The 22014-nt window shown below is 39.4% G+C and overlaps 3 protein-coding genes and 1 long non-coding RNA gene across 4 annotated transcripts; 2 read left to right on the top strand and 2 right to left on the bottom strand.

The window, feature by feature from the left end:
* Positions 1-13: 13 nt before the first annotated feature.
* Positions 14-3130, top strand: LOC118426029 (60S acidic ribosomal protein P2). The gene is made up of 4 exons (XM_035835245.1): positions 14-164; positions 877-1049; positions 1691-1792; positions 2944-3130. Exons 2-4 carry the CDS (start codon positions 878-880, stop codon positions 3015-3017), a joined length of 348 nt encoding a protein of 115 aa, XP_035691138.1. The 5' UTR covers positions 14-164; position 877; the 3' UTR covers positions 3018-3130.
* LOC118426007 (electron transfer flavoprotein beta subunit lysine methyltransferase-like) lies at positions 3031-5566 on the bottom strand. Its single transcript, XM_035835218.1, has 3 exons — positions 5163-5566; positions 4649-4779; positions 3031-4098 (listed from the first exon to the last, which is right to left on the bottom strand). Exons 1-3 carry the CDS (start codon positions 5444-5446, stop codon positions 3740-3742), a joined length of 774 nt encoding a protein of 257 aa, XP_035691111.1. The 5' UTR covers positions 5447-5566; the 3' UTR covers positions 3031-3739.
* A 561-nt stretch (positions 5567-6127) lies between these two features.
* Positions 6128-21351, top strand: LOC118425988 (switch-associated protein 70-like). Its single transcript, XM_035835185.1, has 10 exons — positions 6128-6307; positions 7632-7802; positions 14093-14211; positions 14978-15218; positions 15659-15805; positions 16691-16805; positions 17264-17445; positions 17816-17982; positions 18131-18308; positions 18611-21351. Exons 1-10 carry the CDS (start codon positions 6206-6208, stop codon positions 18962-18964), a joined length of 1776 nt encoding a protein of 591 aa, XP_035691078.1. The 5' UTR covers positions 6128-6205; the 3' UTR covers positions 18965-21351.
* LOC118426039 lies at positions 8345-13968 on the bottom strand. Its single transcript, XR_004832358.1, has 2 exons — positions 13607-13968; positions 8345-10094 (listed from the first exon to the last, which is right to left on the bottom strand). It is a non-coding gene; the product is annotated as an uncharacterized LOC118426039 (long non-coding RNA).
* Positions 21352-22014: the final 663 nt, after the last annotated feature.

The raw sequence follows: 22014 nt of genomic DNA, 5'->3' as shown, positions 1-22014 counted from the left end.
ATTTTTGTGCCATTTTCTAACATCTTGCATTTTTCGATATGATGCGATCAGTTGACCCGTACCCCGTGAAGGTTAGCCCATGAAACCCCGGATCCGGTCTTTTGCGATTCCGCCATAATTTCTTTAGTAGCGAGCACGACGTTTCGCGTCTTCAGGACTTAAAAGTAAGTATTTTTAAGGGAAATCTGTGAATAAAATTGGTTTGCATCCATTACAGAAATCACAGAGACAATGTTGGTGAAATTTTAGGGTTTGTTGTAACTGTATCGTGTACTTTAAGCGCAACTTAATTTTACGCATGTATGTTCACATGTACACATGGGACCAAGAGCATGGCAACTTTGCAGACGATTCTTTGAACAAGTGCCATCATGCATACCGGTGCATCGCGAGTGATCAATATAAATCAGTGAATTACTCTGTTATGAACCTGTCTAAAGAAGATAAAATGAATTTATGGCTGTAAAATTTACATTATTCACCTTGAGTATTCACCTCAATATAATATAATTATGTACGATAATTTTGCACTTGTTTACTTTCCGCCCCCCTCCCCCACACACGTGTTGGGCTTGGAAATAATTTAAGTTCAATGATAACGTAATTTCCGAAATTACGACATACACCGGCATAGCCCTACCCTAACCAAAGCTTGTCCAGAAGAAAAAGATATGCTTAAATTTTAAAATTCCCATCCAGATCACATAATGAATGAAAATGAAATTAAATGATTTTTCATGAAAATTTTTATATTCACCCCTGCCTAGCCGATCCTTGGCCACTCCTCCCCCCCGCCAACACTTTTTTGTAATGGTCCAATGCAGGGTTAGTATGCAACACATGATCAGTAATGAAACGTTCTGACTTGTTCTCCAGAATGCGTTACGTGGCCGCATATCTCCTGGCTGTCTTGGGTGGGAATGCCAACCCCTCCGCTGGCGACATCAAGAAGATCCTGGGCAGTGTAGGCATCGACGCCGAAGATGAGAGGCTCAACAAGGTCATCGGTGAGCTCAAGGGCAAGGACATAGAAGAAGTCATGGCTGCAGGTAATTTCTATAAAAAGCTCCCTCCACCTATTGTGGGTTTTAAACTATTTATGGTGATAAATGCTGAAGGTTAGACATCCAAGTAGTAAGATAGGCCAAAAAGCAGTTACTCAAGCAACTGGATATGATTCTGAAAAGTGTCAGACATTTCAGATAAGATCAGTTATCTTTCGTCAGTGACACTGAAGCAATCTGGATGGAGAGCAGGTTTTTATATTATATAAATTTTGATATCCGCCATATCTCTTCAGTATCACTGACGAAAGATAACAGATGTTACCTGAAACGTCTGACCGTTTACAAATTCATATCCAGTTGCCTGAGTAATTGCTATTTGGCGTATTCCTGGTACATGTACTGGAAAAAGCCAGAACATGGCAACTTGTGAAAGACAGTTCAGTGATGAGTATGTTTATCACCATCTTTCGGCTGAGCTAAGATGCTGATATTTTAAACTACCCTGAGATCTGTCAGACGTATCTACTTTTAACAAGATGTGTTGCCATACTTTCTCAACAGTACGATTAAATTCTGTGTTAAAACATGCCCCTCGTGAATGGAGTCCTTATTGTAATGAGGTAGACAGATAGACTACCAATAGTTGCAATGACATTAATCAAGTTATGTCTGCATTTTCCCAGGCCGTGGCAAGCTGTCGTCCATGCCATCAGGTGGCGGTGTAGCTGCTGCTGCAGGTGGAGGCGGTGCAGCTGCAGGTGGTGGTGCTGCCCCTGCTGCTGAAGGTACGAAACCCTGTAGATAACCACTGATTGTGTTGAGCTTTCTATGACATTCTAAGAGGTCTGAATCGAAGTGTACAGTATACATGTATATTTGGTAGCTACTACTGTAATTATAGAAGGCAGCATGCTTTGGGTAGTATTTTTCACTACTGCATGCCCCCATTAGAAGAAACCTTACTTCTTGTCATTCCCATTTGTTTGAAAAAAAAATTGGTGCTTTTAGAATAGTAGATAGTTATAATCTAAATGGTAGTTTTTGATATCACATTTGGACTGATGACAGTCCATCATTGTAGTCATTTCCTTCTCTCTGTGTGTCTCTCTCTTACCTCCACCACTACCACAAAGCAAAAAAAGAAAGAAGCCAAAGTTGAAGAGTCTGATTCAGAAGATGAAGATTTTGGCTTTGGATTGTTCGACTAGCTACTTTTTTTGTTCCCACTAAGACCTGCCCTCAGACAAGAATGTCTTGTACTGGTGATATTCTCTTCCAGCCGTTGGCGTATATTTTGCCCCATGAAAAGTGGTTTGTTGCATAAGTATTCTTATGTACCTTGTTGCAGAAAATTTCTGTTCTCAATCATGTTGTACAAATACTTGTGAATAGGGATGTGTACCGGTACAGTGTACCGATACAGTACCGGTACAATCAATTAGGTACGGATACAAAAATACCGGAACCCTGGTGTACCGGTACTGGACCTGTATCTAATTAGTGCCAGCCAGGCAGGATAACAGGTCAGGAGATGGCCACTTTGACAGATAAAATTACTGTGAAATCACCATAGCAGTCTCTGAGCCCCAGTGAGGGAAAAACAACAAGGGTCAAATTTGTGCTGCATCATGTGTCTACCATAATAAACACGTTTTTATTGGTTCAAACATGCTTCTACCCTTTTTAATACATTTCTTGCCGTTGTAACATATCATAATATAATATTATGATATAATATTCAATGCCATGCATTTAGGTCCGGACTCATTAGGTCCGGACCTGTACCTAAACCTCTGGATTCGAATCCGGACCTGTACCTAAACGTGGGTTTAGGTACGCATCCCTACTTGTGAACATGATATTGATGGCTCTATGTGTTATTTCTTAGGTATTTCCATATTTGGTGCTGATGCTTTTTTATCTTTTTCTATTACAGAAAAGAAGGAAGAGAAGAAGGAAGAGTCAGAAGAGGAGTCCGACGACGACATGGGCTTCGGACTGTTCGACTAAACACACAAGCATACTCCCTCCACACATGCTGTATATACTGGACTGTAAAATACACTACAGTTTTTCACTGTATTTCAGAGATGTGGAGAAATAAAAGGGAGAAAAAAAGAAACAATTGTGTGTTGTTTGTTGAGTTTGAAGGTTGTAATATCTTAGGTTTAAGTCTACTGTACATTTGTATTTGCTTACATCTGGTCTAAAAATGGAACTGATGTATACCACCACATGCCATTACAAGGGTCCCAAGGTAGTATTACTGGTAGAGTCAAGGTCAATAGCAGCTGGTTTAACTGCTACACTTCAGCTTTGCATAGAAAATTCTATCGCTGCACACTACTGGGTAGTGGGTACCATCTCTGCAAAAATATTGGGACAGTGGTTACAATGTAAGAGAGTATCAAGGCTAACTGCTGATGGCAATATAGTGCGGCACTAAACCTGTTTCTTAGAGAAATAGCATAAAAGAATAATTTACTAATGCTAGCAAATTTATGCCACCTCAGTATACTTCACTGTAACCTCAGTATGTTACATCAGGAAAACATTGCAGGGATTGCATGAGGATCTTATGATTTGAAAATGGGTCATCATCAAAAGAATGACATGGTCCTCCGCTTGTACACTGGTACATGTTTGGCCCCAAACAAGTGGGGTAGGTTTTAATTTCAAGGACCTTGCTGGCTAAAGACTGAATATAGTATAACAGCACACTGTACATGCAGCTACTTTATTCTCCTTGTTGGATTATATGTCCATACACCTCCAACTGTTAAACCATTGTTTTCTCTTCTGCATACTTCATCTAGCTCGTACTCTGCAACTTTGCTAAGAAGACTTTTTGCTGGATGTTCCTCAAATGAAAACCTCCCTGGATCTCCTATCAGTATTTGACAAGAAGGGTTTAAATGTCTCAAAGTCTTTAACCAGTCAGAGACATCTGAAGCAAATTCTTCATCATAAAACATGTCACCGAGAAATATAACATCCCATTGGTGGAAACCTTGACCAATCAGGTTGTCCATAGATATCTCCAGGTTGACACAGTTGAGTTTTGCATTCATCTTGACAGCAGTAGCTGCAACTGAACAAAACATCAAAGGTAATAAGATTATGGTGTCAGTAGATTATATTACAATGCATTACATGTACCAGATTGCAAAAATTAATATGTAGTACAGGGAAGAACGGACGCTAAACCGGATAGTGAGTGTGAGGGAGTGTTTCGAATTACCAATTGTCTGCACTATCCCTGTTATGAAATTACAGCAGTCTGTGACGCAGCTAATCAGAGCTCAGGCTGAATACTGTAAATGCATTTAAGTTCGCAGGGATTTACTTTTGCCGTAGCGGGAAAATTGAGTGCTCACGGTTCGTTTTAAGTTCGCCGTAGTGCCATAGACTAGTCATATAGTATGTTAGAAAGATGGTTGTGGTGGTTTTATTCTTAAGTTCGCGGTGAAGTTGCCACTGTGAAAACCGCGAACATTAAACCATTGCGACTATTTCTGCACTTACTCAAATAGGACAGGTCTGCAAGGAAGTGATCAGACAAGTTAGAATTCAAATGAAAGGTAGGCTAAGACACTACAGGAGGAAGAAGAAAACAACAGCATTGAATAAACTGATTTTACCTGGGTCTGTGTCATTAGCCAGTACACGTCGTGCTCCTCTCATGGCTGCTGCAATGGCACTGGCTCCACACCCACTGCCCACGTCTAACACAGACTTGTCTTTCACAACACTGCCATGGTCCAAGATATATCTGACAACAAAATACAACAATCCATTAGCTTAAGTCCTCTCAACACCATTTGATTTATGTTTTGGTGAACTTCAAAAATACTTCATGTAGTACCATAAAATCGACTGTTGTGTGTGCAGCAAAATCTTACTGCCATAAACTTATATGAATTGATACAACTGGGATCTAAGACGAGTACGGAGTAGAAACAGTCTCCTGGCTTCCGGGATTCAGACCCGGGCCACCAACTCAAACCCGACGTCGCTGACCACTACTCCAAAAGGTCGGATCCCTTGGCAATTGGTTTGGCGGGGCTTTAGCCTCATTGTTACAGAATTAGTGTTACATTTAATTTGTTAACTACAGTTTCTTGCATATGAATTTCAAATGCATGTTATACGAACCTGGTCAGTACCTGGCCCCCTGGCCAATAGAAAGCCCAGAAGGGGTCAGTCACAGGACACTGGTCTGCTCTGCTATCCCACAATGCACAACGAGGAGTGATGAGGTGGAGCTTGATCTCAGGTGTCATGTGATTGGCTGTGATCTCAGTGTTCCCTTGGATGAATCCGATTGGATCAAAGGAAGGCTTTTTCCTTTTTTCACTGTGACAACTTCTAAAGAGTAAGTTAAGTCTCTGATCCAAAATTTTTGGTTTGAAGTGCATTTTGTACTTTAATACATTCATATTTGAACCTCTTTGTCTGCAAGAAGTGTTCAACTAAGCTAAATTGAACTTAAAGTAAATCCCCCCCACCCCCAATCTATTTTTTTTCAACGTTCGCTCAAGATTCTACAGTTTTGTAGGATTTCTAGAGCCTTACTTGATACTGTATCGTCTTGAAAATCATCCAGTTTCCTCTAGAAATCCTTATCTCCGAAAGCTTTGATCAAGGAGGTTGCATGACCTTGCTTTGATCGGCATGGCACTGTTACTGACTGTAGAAATGGTCTCAGATGCTGAATGCCCAGGAACAGTCCATTTGAAAATGGGGTTGGATTTCTACTCTTAAAACTACTTTGCCAAAACAAAAACATGGTCTTCACATACAACTTAACTTCATTGTAAGTAATCATAATATCTATGTCATCAAAACGATGGGATATAAACATATTTGGTAAACATTAGATAGCTAACTATTTTTCACTTACACCCCTAATTTACAATGATGGTTTCGTCTTAGGTCATCCGAGGTCAGATTCACCCACAACCCGGAAGTTGTTCAAATATAAAATTCCCGGGGAAAACTAGGCATTGGGGAAGTAGAAAGCTAGCTCTAGCTGGAATCCATCAGTGCTCTGCTTTTCTCAGATTTAGGGGCTTTGTTTGATAATCTTACGAATTGCTAGCCATAAGTTAACTGAACCGAACCGTGAGAAACTTTGACAAGAAGTTGAAGAAGTTCTCCAAACCGCCCACAAGTTTTCCCAGCCCAGACGTGTAGACATGTCCGACCCCGATCGAGAGGACCAGCTGAACGCCCTGTGGCACGCCTTCCATGCGCTGGACGAGAAGAGAGAGGGCACGGTACAGAAGTCTAAACTCAAGGTTGGTGAATAGCCTAGGTGTAAAATATCTGATAATTTTTGTTTTCATCATACATTTATCCTTCTCTGGATCTTTTACGGTCTGCCTAAATACCACAAACGACCACAAACGACTCGGAAATACCACAAACGACCACAAACGACTCTAAAATGCAGTGTATATGGGTCAAAGATCTTGTGTGGCGCTCTGGAGACATTGTTTACACATTTATAAATTTAAAAAACGCAGCAAGTCCTGCGTATTCACCAGTTATTTCAAGTTAGTCCGCCGGTTTCAAGATCGAAGCGATTCTCGGCCGCCATGTTGGATCGCCCGTGCTAGGAGTCTGCATGGGGAAATTCTCGATACCTTCCACGGCTCCATAGACGACAGGACGATAAAACTATGGACGCTGTTGGTTCATAGATTATAGCATGGCACTATTCTATCATTGTCAACTTATAAAAATTGTATACTAAGTGTTTTTCAGCCTCAATGCAAGCACGCATATTCATTGACAGCGCAGAATCGCTTTGATCTTGAAACCGGCGGACTAATTTGAAATAACTGGTGAATACGCAGGACTTGCTGCGTTTTTTAAATTCATAAATGTGTAAACAATGTCTCCAGAGCGCCAAACAAGGTCTTTGACCCATATACACTGCATACTAGAGTCGTTTGTGGTCGTTTGTGGTATTTCCGAGTCGTTTGTGGTCGTTTGTGGTATTTAGGCACACCCTCTTTATTAAACTGTAACAGTATATCTACTTTTTCTTCTTCTTCTTCTATAATTCGACACTGGGCAAGTCCGAAAGCTGTTCAGTGTTGCAGTGTATGAGAATTAGACAGCAAAGTCCTCAGAATTTTTTAAACAATTAGCAAACGATCATCTAACGCTAACCTTACAAATCAGGTCTTAAAATTCGTTACATGTAGCCAAGGACGTCCTTGATGTAGCCCATGATGTACTATATATATGGCTAGCGTGGCGTGGATACCAGACCCCAGCCCGATCTCAAAAATATCTATTGTGTAGTGTATACTCTGATATTTTCGAGATTGGGCTTGGGTCTGGTATCCAGGCGTGGAGGGTTTTTTTAGCAAATTATAATGGAACTAAAATGGATCAATATCTCCATTGATTTTTAGGTGGGAAACAGGAAAAGTCACCATCTGAAACTTTTCTCTCACTCAATATATCTGACAAAGGAGTTACTATATATATTAGACTCTTGAACAGTTAAACGTTGTTTGCAAATATTAGAGGAAGTGAAACCCAAATGGCAAGGAGCATTGAGTATGGAGTGTTGTAATACAGACTGTATCATATTACCTTCCTCCCTAGGTTCTCACCCACAGTTTGGGCACTGTTGTCTACACCCCACCTGTTGAAGATGTTGAGAAGCACTTTGGTGACCCAACTGTCACGTTCCAGGCTTACTCAGACTTCGTCAGGAAGGTCATATTCCAAGGTTTGTCAGAGAACTCCATTCCAGACTGGAGCAGATTTGATCAGGTACTCCTCAGAAAGTTGTTCACATTGATAAAAGGTTCAATCTCCTTGAAATTTAATGTCTGCATTTTTTGCTTTCAAAAGTTATAAGATATTTTGTGTTAGGGCTTCTTCACTATCCTCTCAGATCAAAAGCTCAAAGGCATAAGTAGTCTGGGAGGGGGGTCTGGGAGCATGCTTCTACTTTCACTTACTGTTTAATAGCTTGAAATTTACATTTCAACACTATGAAACACCATTTACCACAATGTGAAGTCTTGAGTGTCTTCTTAATTTATAAAAGTTGGGTGGCACTCTTGACAACCTGATAGAAATAATGACGTCTTGAAAAATTTGAATTTTGTCTGTGAACAAGGACAAAATAGTTGGAATTTACATCTGTCACAAGCACTAGCAGCAAATCCCATCCAGAGATTAATGGATGGTAGAGAGAGCTCTGGTTTCATTTTACAAAAGCTTGCTTATATGTTGAAAGAAATTGGAGTTTCTGCATCACACTAGTTACCCCCCTCCCCAATATGCGCACACAATAACAACACATGACACTTGTCTGGGGGAGAGCGCCGCCTGGTTCAGGTACGCCAGAAAAAGTTTAATGAGAGACTTTGCCGAAAGAGCAGACCAAAATCAATGAAAAACTCTTCTGTCCAAATACTTCGTGCATATTTTGCACTTCACAATTTCACCAAACAGAACATCAAACATTGCCGAAATTAACGACCAATTATACAAAAACAGTTTACTTTGACATTTGTGCATGGCATAATAAACTTACTTGATATTACAACTAGAACATCGTCTGATACAACAATACATTGAACAACATTTTCTGACTATGTTGTTTGCCGGCTACGCAACCCCTAAAAAAACCTTCCATTGTGTTTGAAGGCCAAAAAAATAGGGGACGTACACCAGAGCCCATTGCAAAACAACTTCCTTCTCTGGATTTTCTTGCTAAATCACATTTGCAAAAAAGAAGACACGGCAGTAGCTGTAGCAGTGGCGACCTCGAATGACTATCTCAGCTTGTCACTTCCTCTTATCCATTGTCTGCACTCGCACACCTGGATGCCACTCCCTCATTAGTCTTCACCTGTGTACAACACTTCACCTGCATAACATAACTGTGTTACTGCAGAAACGCAATTTCACGCTAATGACTACGTCAAACGCTAGAAATTGTGATTTTCTGCATCACACTAGTTACCCCCCTCCCCAATATGCGCACACAATAACAACACATGACACTTGTCTGGGGGAGAGCGCCGCCTGGTTCAGGCGCCGCATATTTTCGAAAGTACAAAGACAGGGAAGTTTATTTCACGCACATTTAAATACCTAAAGCCATCAAAACTGCTAGCCTTTCATGTAGTAGATCTTTCAAATTTCCCATCTACCATGTCGTTTGAAGAGTATCAGGAATTCCAGCATTCGCAGCTTCCTTCGCCCCTCCTGCTCTGAGGGAACGTAAACCAAAACATGAAACGTCCTGTACTACAGTCTTCCACAAATCTACTCTCCCTGGCTCTAGTGTGACTTAACCCTCCAGATGTCCTTATGTTCCAGCCATTCTTGCATTTACAGAGACCTCTGAAAATATAAAAATCATAAATCAAGTCAACTTCACCTAGTATAGTCTGCAGTACTAAATGTTCTCAGGAACAGGACACGTTGCTTTGTTTAATCTTGTTAACCTATCTCCATTGTTCAGTCTTGCTAGACTAAAAAAATTGTTACATAATATCTGAAAAGGTGCGTAATATCTTGACAATCTTGGATGTCTCACTATATCTGAAAAACCATGCATAACAGATCAATATCAAAGTTAATATGCGAATTGTATTCAAGTCTTCCTTGTCTCCATGCAAGGTCATCAACTTATTCAGGAGTTCTGCTGTGATTACTTCTTTCTTCACCTTCTTTCCTAGTAAACGTTTGGCTGCTCCTAAAACATTTCAAACAACTTAAATGTCAGTGAAGGATTCTAAGCCTGCTTGTACATGCGCCCATCGAATTCCGTAGAAAGCCTTTTCTACTGCTGCTAGGTATGAAGTTTCTTGCATCACCTCCAACAAGTACAATGCAACATACAAAGAGTGTGGACACACAAGTACTTCTGAAAATTTCTTTGCAAAAGTTCTCCACCTACTAAATGCAAGACTAAGTTGGTCAACAGTTTCAGGTGCTCTATCTGACATCACCACAGAGGCACAGACGTCACTTTGTCTGCCAGCGACTTCAAGTGCGGATGTTCTACATTCTTCAATTATTTCCAAAATCCTTCTTTCAGCACATCTGAAAAAGAATAAAACAATATCTTAAATGTATATCAAACTGATATTTCTTTTTCACTTCATTTCATCTTATTTACATGTTGAAAACATCATGGCATTACATATATCTACCATTTACTTTCACTCGCCAACCTTTTCAACCAACTGTGAGATCCTTCTTCTCACAATGTAGTCAAGAGACTTCAATGTAACGTCTTCCCACCATTGCCTATCAACTCAGGCAGGTAACGTAGCCAAGTGACTTCAATATTACTTGCTCCTACCATTGCCTATCAACTCAGGCTGGTAACGTGGCCATGTGCCTTCAATATTACACTTTCCCACCATTGCCTATCAATTCAGGCTGGTAACTTGGCCAAGTGCCTTCAATGTTCCTTTCCCTCCATTGCCTATCAATTCAGGCTGGTAACGTGGCCAAGTGCCTTCAATGTTACCTTTCCTACCATTGCCTATCAATTCAGGCTGGTAACTTGGCCAAGTGCCTTCAATGTTACCTTTCCCTCCATTGCCTATCAATTCAGGCTGGTAACGTGGCCAAGTGCCTTCAATGTTACCTTTCCTACCATTGCCTATCAACTCAGGCTGGTAACGTGGCCAAGTGCCTTCAATGTTACCTTTCCCTCCATTGCCTATCAATTCAGGCTGGTAACGTGGCCAGGTGCCTTCAATGTTACTCTTTACTACCATTGCCTATCAATTCAGGCTGGTAATATGGCCAAGTGCCTTCAATGTTACTTCTTCCCACCATTGCCTATCAATTCAGGCTGGTAACGTGGCCAAGTGCCGCAAAATACATTTTCATAGCAAACATGCCTTCCTGTAATCATTCCAGGCCAAAACCTTCAAATTGAAATACTTTGTGTGGAAAATTTCTTCCATCTATGTGGCCAAGCGCCCACAAATAATCAGTCAAAAAGACTTCAATATTGTGTTCTTACAATCACAGACTGAATTATCTACTGACATACGTCAAGTCCCTATTTATCCATACTTTTATACATAACATACAATATATGCAGTACAAGAATGCACTCAGTCAATCTCTTGCTGATGAAAAACGCTATATTGCTAATCCAATCTTCAAGTTTTACTTTTGTGGCATATTCGTGCCTCTGACATACACCTTTTGGCAATTGGTTTCTCAAACACGTTCACAAAGGATATACGCAACGCCAAAATTCTAAACGGCACTGCCTATTCTCCAAACCAAGTGTTTTTGCTCACACCATTAATAAATGGTTTAATTACAGGCAAGTCTATCCAGTCAATAACAATTTGTTCAAAAATGTATCCCATCATGACACTGTATTGGCCAAATTGCAGCTGACCTCTAGAGGGGTACAATCAAAGTACCCGTAGTTTTACAATCTCTGAGATGTTTCAGTACTCCAGGCAACAGCTTCACAGGAGGATTCAACCAATTATTCATTTTGCACCAATCAATTGGAAAAGCATCAACTCCGTATGTACCTGAGCACCAGGTCCTAGAATTGAACTTCTTTACCTTTGTATTCAAGTGATTGGCAAATCTATATCAAGAGGACTCCATTTCCTTTCCAAACATTGAAACAAACTATTTTGTAACACATAAGCATCACAATAAATAACTTACTCAACAGATCAGCTTTCTCATTTCTACTTCTACGGATCCAATCTATTTCTATTGTAATGGAATACAGTACACAAGTATCAAATATCTTCATAACGATATCCTGTAGTTCTCTTTAACACTTCCAGTTTTTACTATATACAGTGCAGTTTAACTATCACAACACCATTACACGGTTTGCCCAACTAATTATTCCTTAATTGAATGCATTACAGTAAAATTAGCCTACAGCTCTCTCCATATGGAGCTTTGCTGGCTTTCTTTGTGTGTCCAAAATCCCTGAACACATTGTTGTTCACATTCAACAACAAAAACTCCATATCCAATACTAGAGGCATCAAAGTGCATTGTCTTGCCATAATAACCACTACTGTTTATATCATTCAGTTCAAGTTAACGTTCATTCCAAAAACTTGACGCAGACATTGCTCTGTCATCCAACTTGACAACATTATTCCAACTGTCTGGATTCAAATAACAAATTAACATCACCAACACAAATAGTCATCGAATAATCTGCCCTACTATAGAGGCCAACTTCCATACAGGTACCACAAGATTACCCTTGTTTATCTCGATACAGACTTCTTTCAAACAGCCTTTGAGTTTACAAATTCTTCTCTCAGTTGCCTGCAAAATATATCTAATTAGACCAATTACTGTTCCGAACCAAACCATAACTTTCTGAGGCTTCCAAACACATTTTGTAGGCTAGGTAGCCAATCAAAGCAGAGTAGATTTGTACATACTTTCAATTTTATTAGAATTACACATCTCATAATTTCTTGATTTTCCTAATCCATAAACTAAATACACAAACACGTTTTTCCTTCACTCCGCCATTTCTTTAATAATGGCTTCAACAATTTTGTGAACAGATAGCGGGCGCTCAACACCCCAAATGTCAATACACAAAACACGAAATTATCTTATATCCTGCAATATACCAACTAAAACCTAAAATTTTCTGTGCTGTGGAAAGATATCAATGTGGTGATATCCAGGCTTCAAGTCAAAAGAAAACATACTCAATCTTTTGCAGCACTTGCGATACTAGTCTCAAATCTTCACATTTATATGTTCATTTGTAAACAAAGTAGTTCACATATCTTTCCATTAGGCTGAATCGAAACCGATAAGGGATTACCAACATACGGTACATCAGAAACTTCTTCAACACAGCCTAACTAACAATTCAAGTATAGCAATTTCAACAAACTCAGCATTCTTCTTAGCGCTGCATTGCTATCTTAAACAGCAGTAGCAGGTATATCTTCCAAAGGTATCTTATAACCTTCCTTTATCACATCTAATACCAATTCAGGAGCACCAATTTCATACCACTCATTCAAACATCTTCTTAGACGGTTCCTAACTGTCACTTTTTATTGACCTTCATACTCAAAATCTTTCAATAACATGAATTCTTCAGACAAAATTGCTCCAAGTCGTCGTTGAAATTACCATTTTCGAAAACTGAGGAATCTTGTCAAGTATCTAAATGTTCTGGCACAATAAAGTTACGGCATTTCAAGACAATTCTGTATCACTATTAACTTTACAGTTTCTTCCCCGTTGAATCTTAGGACAAATGAGTCGCCAATGACCCTCTTCCCAGTAGGCAAAACAGTTACCTGGTTTAATTGAATTATCTCGGAAGTTTGACTTCACACGAACTGATTATCAATGTTTTGAGGCTTCCAGAAAGGACGATATTTTCGGCTTTTCATCTCTGTCTTTCTTCTTGTTGTTAGCGCTGTATTCTGCTTTAGCGACACGCTTTTCATCATCTGTAACATCTGCAAGATTATTTTTCCTTATGTATTCTTGGACTATAGACCACCCATTTTGTAATTTCTCAGCCAAGAGAACCAATTTTTGTCGATAAGCAATCAACTCCTCACCTTTATGTAACTCGTCCGCCGCTTTATCCACTATTCCTGCGACCAGCAGCTTCTTAGCTTCCTTCAGATTCTCCTCCAGGGTCTGGGTAAACTCCAAGTTCTCCTCTTCTGCCATCCTGAACGCGTCTGATACAGCCACTTGCCGACAAAAAGAAGACACGGCAGTAGCTGTAGCAGTGGCGACCTCGAATGACTATCTCAGCTTGTCACTTCCTCTTATCCATTGTCTGCACTCGCACACCTGGATGCCACTCCCTCATTAGTCTTCACCTGTGTACAACACTTCACCTGCATAACATAACTGTGTTACTGCAGAAACGCAATTTCACGCTAATGACTACGTCAAACGCTAGAAATTGTGATTTACAAAATAATGTGTTAAAGATAGAAGTAGACATTTTCAATAATGCATTTAGAAATTACATTTGATTTATAATCTAGACATTCCAGGTAACTCCATACTATTAGCATGACTGTGTATTCCAGGTGTGTTGGCAGATCTGTTCTGGGAAGCACCTGAGTAAGGACCGTCGTGAGAAGACCCTGACTGCAGACCACGCCTTCCAGGTGTGGCAGATGTTCAACAGGCTGGCCGAGCCGGACAGGTCAGTCAGCCGTGTAGGGGCTGGGCTATACATTACTGGTAACCCTCCATAGACAGTAGATGAACAGTACATAGTTGATAGATTTTCAGTACTGTGACTACTGTCTGACAGTAGAAGAACAGTACATAGAGGCTAGTCTGTCTAACACAAACTCTGCTATCCAGGGCTGCCGGCGGATGTTTGGCGGGCTGCTATAAGCGAGATTTAATCAGGCTACATAGAGGCATATTAGTAGTACTTCGCTTTTTTGCTTGTTCAGCTTTCATCTCGAGAGAATTACTCCCACATTCTATCTTATTTTAGAATTAAGTCACAAATGAGAGGACACAAGTGAAGGTCATGAAAATGACCTTGGAAAGAGTGTTGCTGGTAGTGGTAGGAGGGAAGTTGATTTCAGCAAGTCCAGCAGCAAGGTTACACACTGAGGGATGAACAAATGTGCTGTTAAAACATAGTACAATACAATGTCATGCACAGTGTATTAACACAAACATCAAAATCCTCCTAAAAGCTGGATGATAACTAATTTTTCTGTATTGTAAATCTTGAGGATTTCAGCCTTAGTTTCCGTTCAAGGAAATGTTGGTTTCTAATCATAATTGAACATTCTATCTTCTTAACAACACATTTATTCGTATATAACGTTTGCGTTAGATTTAGGTTTCCTGAAATCATCTTCTCTCTCCACACTCAATCCCACAGTTGTCTTGTACCTGAAGAGTCCACGATCTTGATCCTACTCGCATACTTCTTAACTTTTGTGCAGATATCCGTTGGTGATGGATATAGAGGAGGTGCAGTTCCTCTTACAGAAGCTAGTTGGCGCCATGGGTGGACAGTGGGCAGAGGCAGACTTCCAACACTTCTCAGACTCTCTCCCCACCATGTCGGTGTGGCAGCTCATTGCATGTATAGAGACTAAGTACTCGGAGGGGATTGAACCTGAGACTGTGTGCGAAGCTGTGACAGAGCTACACAAGGAATTAGTGCTTGATGTCGTGAAAGAGGTACGTGAATGATAGTTTTAATCTCGATGTCTTCTGCATTAATGTACAATTGTGTGTATTTTATTACATACATGTATATGTAACCTCAACTCCCATAATTCCATCAGACGTCATAATGCTGCCACATGAAAAAAATACATGAATTTAAAGTGTACCAAAAAATAGAATTTAGCATCAGTAATCCTGTATATACACTTCAGATATCTAGGTGTTCAAGACAATCTTGAGAAGCCCTGTATATACCATAACAATGTTGCTGTTTTTATGTGGTGGTATTGTGGCATCCAGTGGAATGGTGATAGTTGATGTTACTATGTCAAATTATTATTTCTGATACAATATTGTCATCTTGATCATGAAATCTGTCTGAAAGAAAGGTGACAGTATTGTTCACATTGTCTTGAGAAGAGTAAAGAGATTAACTCGGTGACCAATCACAGGGCCTGATGTCCAAGAAGGGCCATGTAAGGACCAATTGGAAGGAGCGTTGGTTTGTGCTGAAACCCTGCAGTCTGGTTTACTTCACTGGTAAGGACCAGAAGGACAAGAAGGGGGAGATTCTCAACCCGACTCCATGGAAGGTTGAGGTATGGACATTTGCAGTCCTGCTTTTCTTTTCTTCTTCCATGACTACTTATCCTCCATATACATGTCCTTTGAAATTCTGTATGCACAGCCAAAGGAAAATCACAGAAACTTCGGTAGGAAAACTTCCTTTGGTTTCATACATAGAATAAGAATACCTACTGTCTGTCCAATCCCACTTGCACTTTTGACATTATTCATTCAAACTGCCAATCATCAATACATCATTACCAAATGTGCAATCATGTAATACTCTTCAGCCTTATCTGTCCTTTTTTTTTAAAGGTTTAAAAGTTTCCTTATACCTGTGCAGCAATTAGCTATGATTGGAGAAAATGAAGAAGAAATTGAAATTGCTGTTTTAACATGTACATAGTTCTGTCTCTACTGTATAGATGAATCTGATTCAGTGTATCAACTCCTTTCTGTCATATGATATCCATGCTCACCTTTGTCTTTTCCTCCTCCTCTTCTCTCTCCTGTCAACAGTTTGTCTAAAGCTTGCTTCAGGTAAGAGCTTATAATGCACATATTATGATGTACAAAATGCACCCAGTTTATTTCTTGTTGATGTTCAAAATGAAATGACTTATTGATTGGTTATTATGAACTCTCTGTAAACTATTATGTTTCTATATACTGATCACATGTGGAAAATATATCTGCCATTGTGACATCCTTCAGAAAATAATGATTATGGCAAGAAGAGTCGTCTTAAATGTGCTGGAGACATTGTCATGATCTTTTCTTCATAGAGGAGACACATAATCTAGTAAGTATGTATTAGAATAGATAATTATGTAATGTTGCAAACATGTCCTGGAGAGCATACCAAAGTAGACTACTTTGAAGATGCTATAAGAGTTTTTATTTCTTATTGGTTGCAGCTGCTTGGAGAGAAGTCTCGCGAGGGTAAGCAGCGACTGTTGTTGACGGCCAGTGCAAACATGTCGTACGAAATGGCCGCCCCTGATCTTAGAAGCAGACAGGCATGGATAACTGGTAAGTGTAACTAAATGCTTTTACAGGCAATCAGGTCCAGGTTCAGGTTTGGACCTGAACTTAGATATCCTCTGGACTTGTTCCGAACTTGTACCTGAATTTTCTGTACCAGTATCCACCCCTAGTGACCATTTTCTTCAAGTCTCTTGGGTGTGATAGACAGATTTGACTGTAGATGGACTAGAAACATTGGAGTGAACGAAAACAAAGGAGAAAGGCTGAGAATGTTGACAGAAATTAAGACATAAATCATTTCAGATCAGCTTCTATTTTTCTTTCGTTGTTTGTCTTTAACAAATTTCTTTTCAATTTGTTTTCTCTGTATGAAAGTCTGATGTGGTAATTTCACACTTGGATTTAGGGATTGAAAAATGAAGGGATCCAAAAAATTTCTGAAGCCCTAACAGAACATTGAAATCAATTCATTTTCTGTTATTTTTCCTCTCCATTACTGCTAGCCATTCAGAGCGTGATTGATCTTTCCAAGACTGGATGCTCTTCCCTGGTCAAGAAACATGCACAGAAGAGGAGAGAGATGAGAGAGAAGAGACGGGCAGAAGAAATGAAGGAAAAAGAGAGGAAGAGAAAAGACAGCGAGCTGATGGAAGAACAGAGGCAGAAACTTGAAGAGGAGAAACAAGTCAGTACCGTAATCATAGTTACTGAGAAAAAACTTTTGCTTCAATTGACAACTGTTACTGCATTATAATTGACAATGTGAATTAGTTATTCAGGACCCAAACTCTTATCAATAAGTCTGGTGTGTTCTTTACTGTGTTTGAGGTGTGGCTCTCCTCCAACATGGCTCCTTTCCGTTTTATACCCCATTTAAGAGAACATCCCTAACCAAATTTGAAGCTAGGTGCACATACTAGTATTCATTTTCACTTGAGTTGACGGACAAAATTGCTTCCCCAGGGGTCAGTAACTATAACCACAAGGCCACCATGCAATCATGGATGTCATTGAAATATACCAGAACAAACTACATGTTGTCATTCTCGTACCAGGCACGTTCCGAAGCAGAAGCGCGGCTGGCCCTGGAGACAGTTCTGCGTGAGGAAGAGGAACAGATGAGAAGGGAGCTGGAGGAGATGAACAGGCAACTGGAGAAACTTCTGGAAGAAGAACGGCAGGCCAAGAAAGATGAGGAGATCGTCAGGGCCCTGCAGGCAAAGTATGCAATATACAAGTCCTTTCTGCACCTACTAGTATTGTGTACAGGGTAGTGCCTGTCTCCTATAAAAGAACACTAGATTTGGATGATTTGAAATGTGACGTGACGGTACTGAAAGTTTTTTTTTTTTGCCTTGTGTTTCCCCAAGACTACTCCAAGAGGAGTTTGAGCGTAGGGAGCAGCTGGAAAAGCTGAAAGCAGACCAGGACAAACTGCTGGAAGATGAGCGCAAGCAGCGCCAAGAGTTGGAACAGCAGTGGAGGGAGGAGCAGCAGAGGCTGGAACAGCTACAACAAGAGAGAGAGGCGGCAGACCAACAGTTAAAGGTAAAAGAGTGCTTCCCTTTTCAATTTTTTTCTAAAAATGTTTGACTTATCATCAAATATCCTGAGTCCATACTGAGTCTCTTCCAAATATTTTATGGTCTGGACCATCTGGTCTTTTGTGGTGCAAACTAGATACAGTGTATAAGGTTAGTCAGAAACTTTGAAGTTAGATTTTGTTTTTCAACCTCATTCAATATCTATAAATGAAATAAATTTCTGGCCAAAATTTTGAGAATCATGGAGTATGGACTTGTCCAGAATTGGTATGTGCTAAAAAGTCCATGTCTGTGTTCTCCCATCAGGAGGCCTCCAAGAAACTACAGGATGCAGAGGAGAAACACAAGAAGATGATGGCTGCAGTGGAGGAGAGGAAACGGTGGAAGGCCCCAGGACTAGCCAGACCCATCCAGCCAACCGCCCAGCCTCTCATCACGCACAGGGGCTTGGGGGCCTTTACTGAGGGGGAGTTTGAAATCCAGAAGCAGAAGAAAATCATTTCTAAGGACAACGAGCCTCACTCTGAGGAGGGTTGTACGGGAGAGTCCAAACCAGAAGAAGGGGGTGAGCAGGATGAAGTCTTTGATGATGAAGTGAAGGAGAAAAAGGAGGAGAGGTTGTCAGATGAAGGAATAGGAGAAGAAGTGAAGGAGGATTAGACAAACAACTGTTTTTCATTACTTCATTAAAACAAAGATATAACAAAAATGATGCAGATATAAAGCCAAAATTGAAGCTATTTTCTGACATGTAACAAAAGTTAACATCTGTGCTGTAGTGATGCCCTGCTTCTAGACTGTACCCAATATGTAGCTACTGGTACTCCATTATGTACTATTGTAGTGTGGTCTCTTATATAGGTATGCCTACCATTTAGTTTTGCTAGCATGCAAACATCAGAAATATGTGCAGCATGTAATAAGTGCCATTTGGATGTGACTTTATAGAGTACATGACTTTGTGTAATATCAAGTATTTATCTGTAGAATTATTACCTTTAGCACAATATTATTGTAGCTGATATTGCTATATTATAAATGCATTCTGTCCTGTTTCCAAATGGTTCAAGACATTTTGCTTATTTCAACTGAGCAAACAAATATGTTTGATCTGCACTGTTTGTATACTCAAAGTTCTATTTAAGAATTATCTAGAAATAGAATAAAATGTCCTTGGTAATGTAGATAATCTGATTGTATAGGGTACCTGTAAGACTTCATATGCAATGTTCACTGCTAATTCCAAGCAAAATTCATTATCCATCCACTTAGTTCATTGCCTGGAAGTAGTCAGCTGGTCTTTCATTGATTTGAAGAAACCTGTTCAAAGACAGACCATCCAGATCTGTGCTAAGATATTGTAGTATAGCATCATGAATAGAGTGTTCAGCTTCAGTGTTTATGAGTAAACATTCAGCACTTTCATATTATTTTGGATATCTAAACCATTGGTTACATCATATTTTATTCCAAGTTTGTTAGTGTAGAAGAAGATACAAATGATATTTGATAGAATTTTTATAATGTAAATTGTGTTATATTAGATTCAAATGTGTTGATTTGATATATACATTGTGTATAAGATACAATGTTTAGTGCCTGCTGTCCACCAGTATATGAAAAGCACTTAGTTTGCATGCATGTGTCTATATAATTAAGCTGTATTTTTACAGATAATTTTGAAAATTGATTTTAATGATTAATGTATACCTCAAATGATTAGAGTAGTCCAAGTTGATTATATCTACTGTAATTTTTTCACTGTACTTTTATGTTCACCATTTTCACTGTGACGACTGTAACTTATCATTACAGATAACAAATAATTCACAGACTTTTTTATGTGCACATGCTGCCATCGTGAACATTTAGTTCCGAGAACAAGTTAAATTTTCTCAGACCTGGAAAGTTTGGTACCGAGAAGGCAAAGTGAATTACAGTATATTGTGTGACAATATTGACCAAATAAAGGCAGAGCAGCATATCCCATTTTCTTTCATTTTGTTTTCATGATAATGATTTCCTGAGTTGAGTTGCTAATCAGAGCTACCAAAGGTAAAAATAGTAGGCCCAAAATATCCTCTTATAGTTTCTACCTTCTATACGAGTGAACCAAACAGAAGTCATTTTGCATGTACAGTTTTTTGACAATTATCCTTGTGGTGTTGAACCAATAATAAAGCACCTAACATTATAAAATAATGCTTTCCTACTTGGGTATGATATGAACTGAATTAGAATGCAAGAACACAATTTTCCTTATAAATTATATGAAGAATTTATTCCACACCGTTTCATATGCAACAATTTACCCAACAACTTTCTTCTAAAATGCCCGGCCTTATTACTTATAATATTGCTATCCACAGAAATTGACCCAACCATATTAACCCATACATTAAATACCAGTGCAGCACTTTTTGAAACTTTCCACCATATTTGCACATTATATTCTGTAACAATTACAACTAAGCTATAGGTACAAAAGTATTCCGTCAATTATTGCTGATAATATCACAGACATTTGTTCAGTGCTAAGATGGTCGCCTCCTTTCTTAACATTTTTCACGTCTTTGCAAACAATTTATACATTGCATAATTGCAGCAATAATACAGTGTACATGTCATATTAAGGCTTTAAGACTAGTCTTCAGATTTTTACTCTGAATTGGCACCGTTTGTCATGAGAATTCAGTCTTTTTAAGACTGATGGTATTGGTCATGAATTCTGGTTACCTCAATGTATGTGTGCCCAGTTACAACATGAATTGTACAAGTCACACTGTTTAGCTTTCCAAGGGAATCAAGTACATAACACCTCAATATATACATAATCAAGGTTGGTTATTATATAATCAGCTGAGCAGGTATTTCTGATGTCTAACCTGTACGACATACACGTAACCGCTTGTGGATTTTTCTGTTGTATTGATGGATAGCCTGTTTAAGCAAGGAGCTTTTATCAACTTGATAAAAGCTCCTTAGTTTAAGTATGAAATATCAAAAGCAGAAAAGGTTACCAGTTCCATTTATTAGTTCCTGTATTCACCGTTTTACACATAGATATGTTTTGTCTGATGCAGGTAATTTCACATGCATGTAGTACTAGTAGTCGAATTATATGATGTATCACAGCACCGTTGGGGTTATACAGCCCCTTATGGGGTGGCATACGCTTTCTACCTGTAACCTTTACCAAGGTGCAGGAGCTAGGTGCAGAAAAAGTACTTCGAGTCCTATAACAGTGAAATCATTATGAAAAACCTCTATTCCGAGTACTTTCACTTTGTCTTTTGCCTAAAAAAAATTTTTCTTGGTCCCACTATTCATTGCAAATGTTCTCAATTTTTGTGTCAAATTAATTATTCTAAGTCAAATTCGGAGAATGAGAAATTTTGAAAATATGCAATGTATTCATGTCTGAATACTAGTATATTGCTCTGGCACTTAATAATAAACAGGATATGCTTTTTTGAAGGCTACCACCTCTTTCGAAATGGTTGATTCCAAAACAGTACAATTTTATTGGATGGCACATGGGCTATATGTATGCACCACTCAGGAGGGGGGTGCATCATGAAAGCTTCCACAGGCAAACCTTCCTGTCCTCCCCTCCTGTAACAATGGTACGTCCGTCTTGGCTCACATCAATACACGTGACAGCACTGGTGTGCCCGCAGACCCTTGCTATTGGCTGGAGGCCGACCAGG

Source organism: Branchiostoma floridae, chromosome 11 (assembly GCF_000003815.2).
Source record: "Branchiostoma floridae strain S238N-H82 chromosome 11, Bfl_VNyyK, whole genome shotgun sequence".
NCBI lineage: Eukaryota > Metazoa > Chordata > Leptocardii > Amphioxiformes > Branchiostomatidae > Branchiostoma > Branchiostoma floridae.
This window is presented reverse-complemented; position numbering and strand designations above follow the sequence as displayed.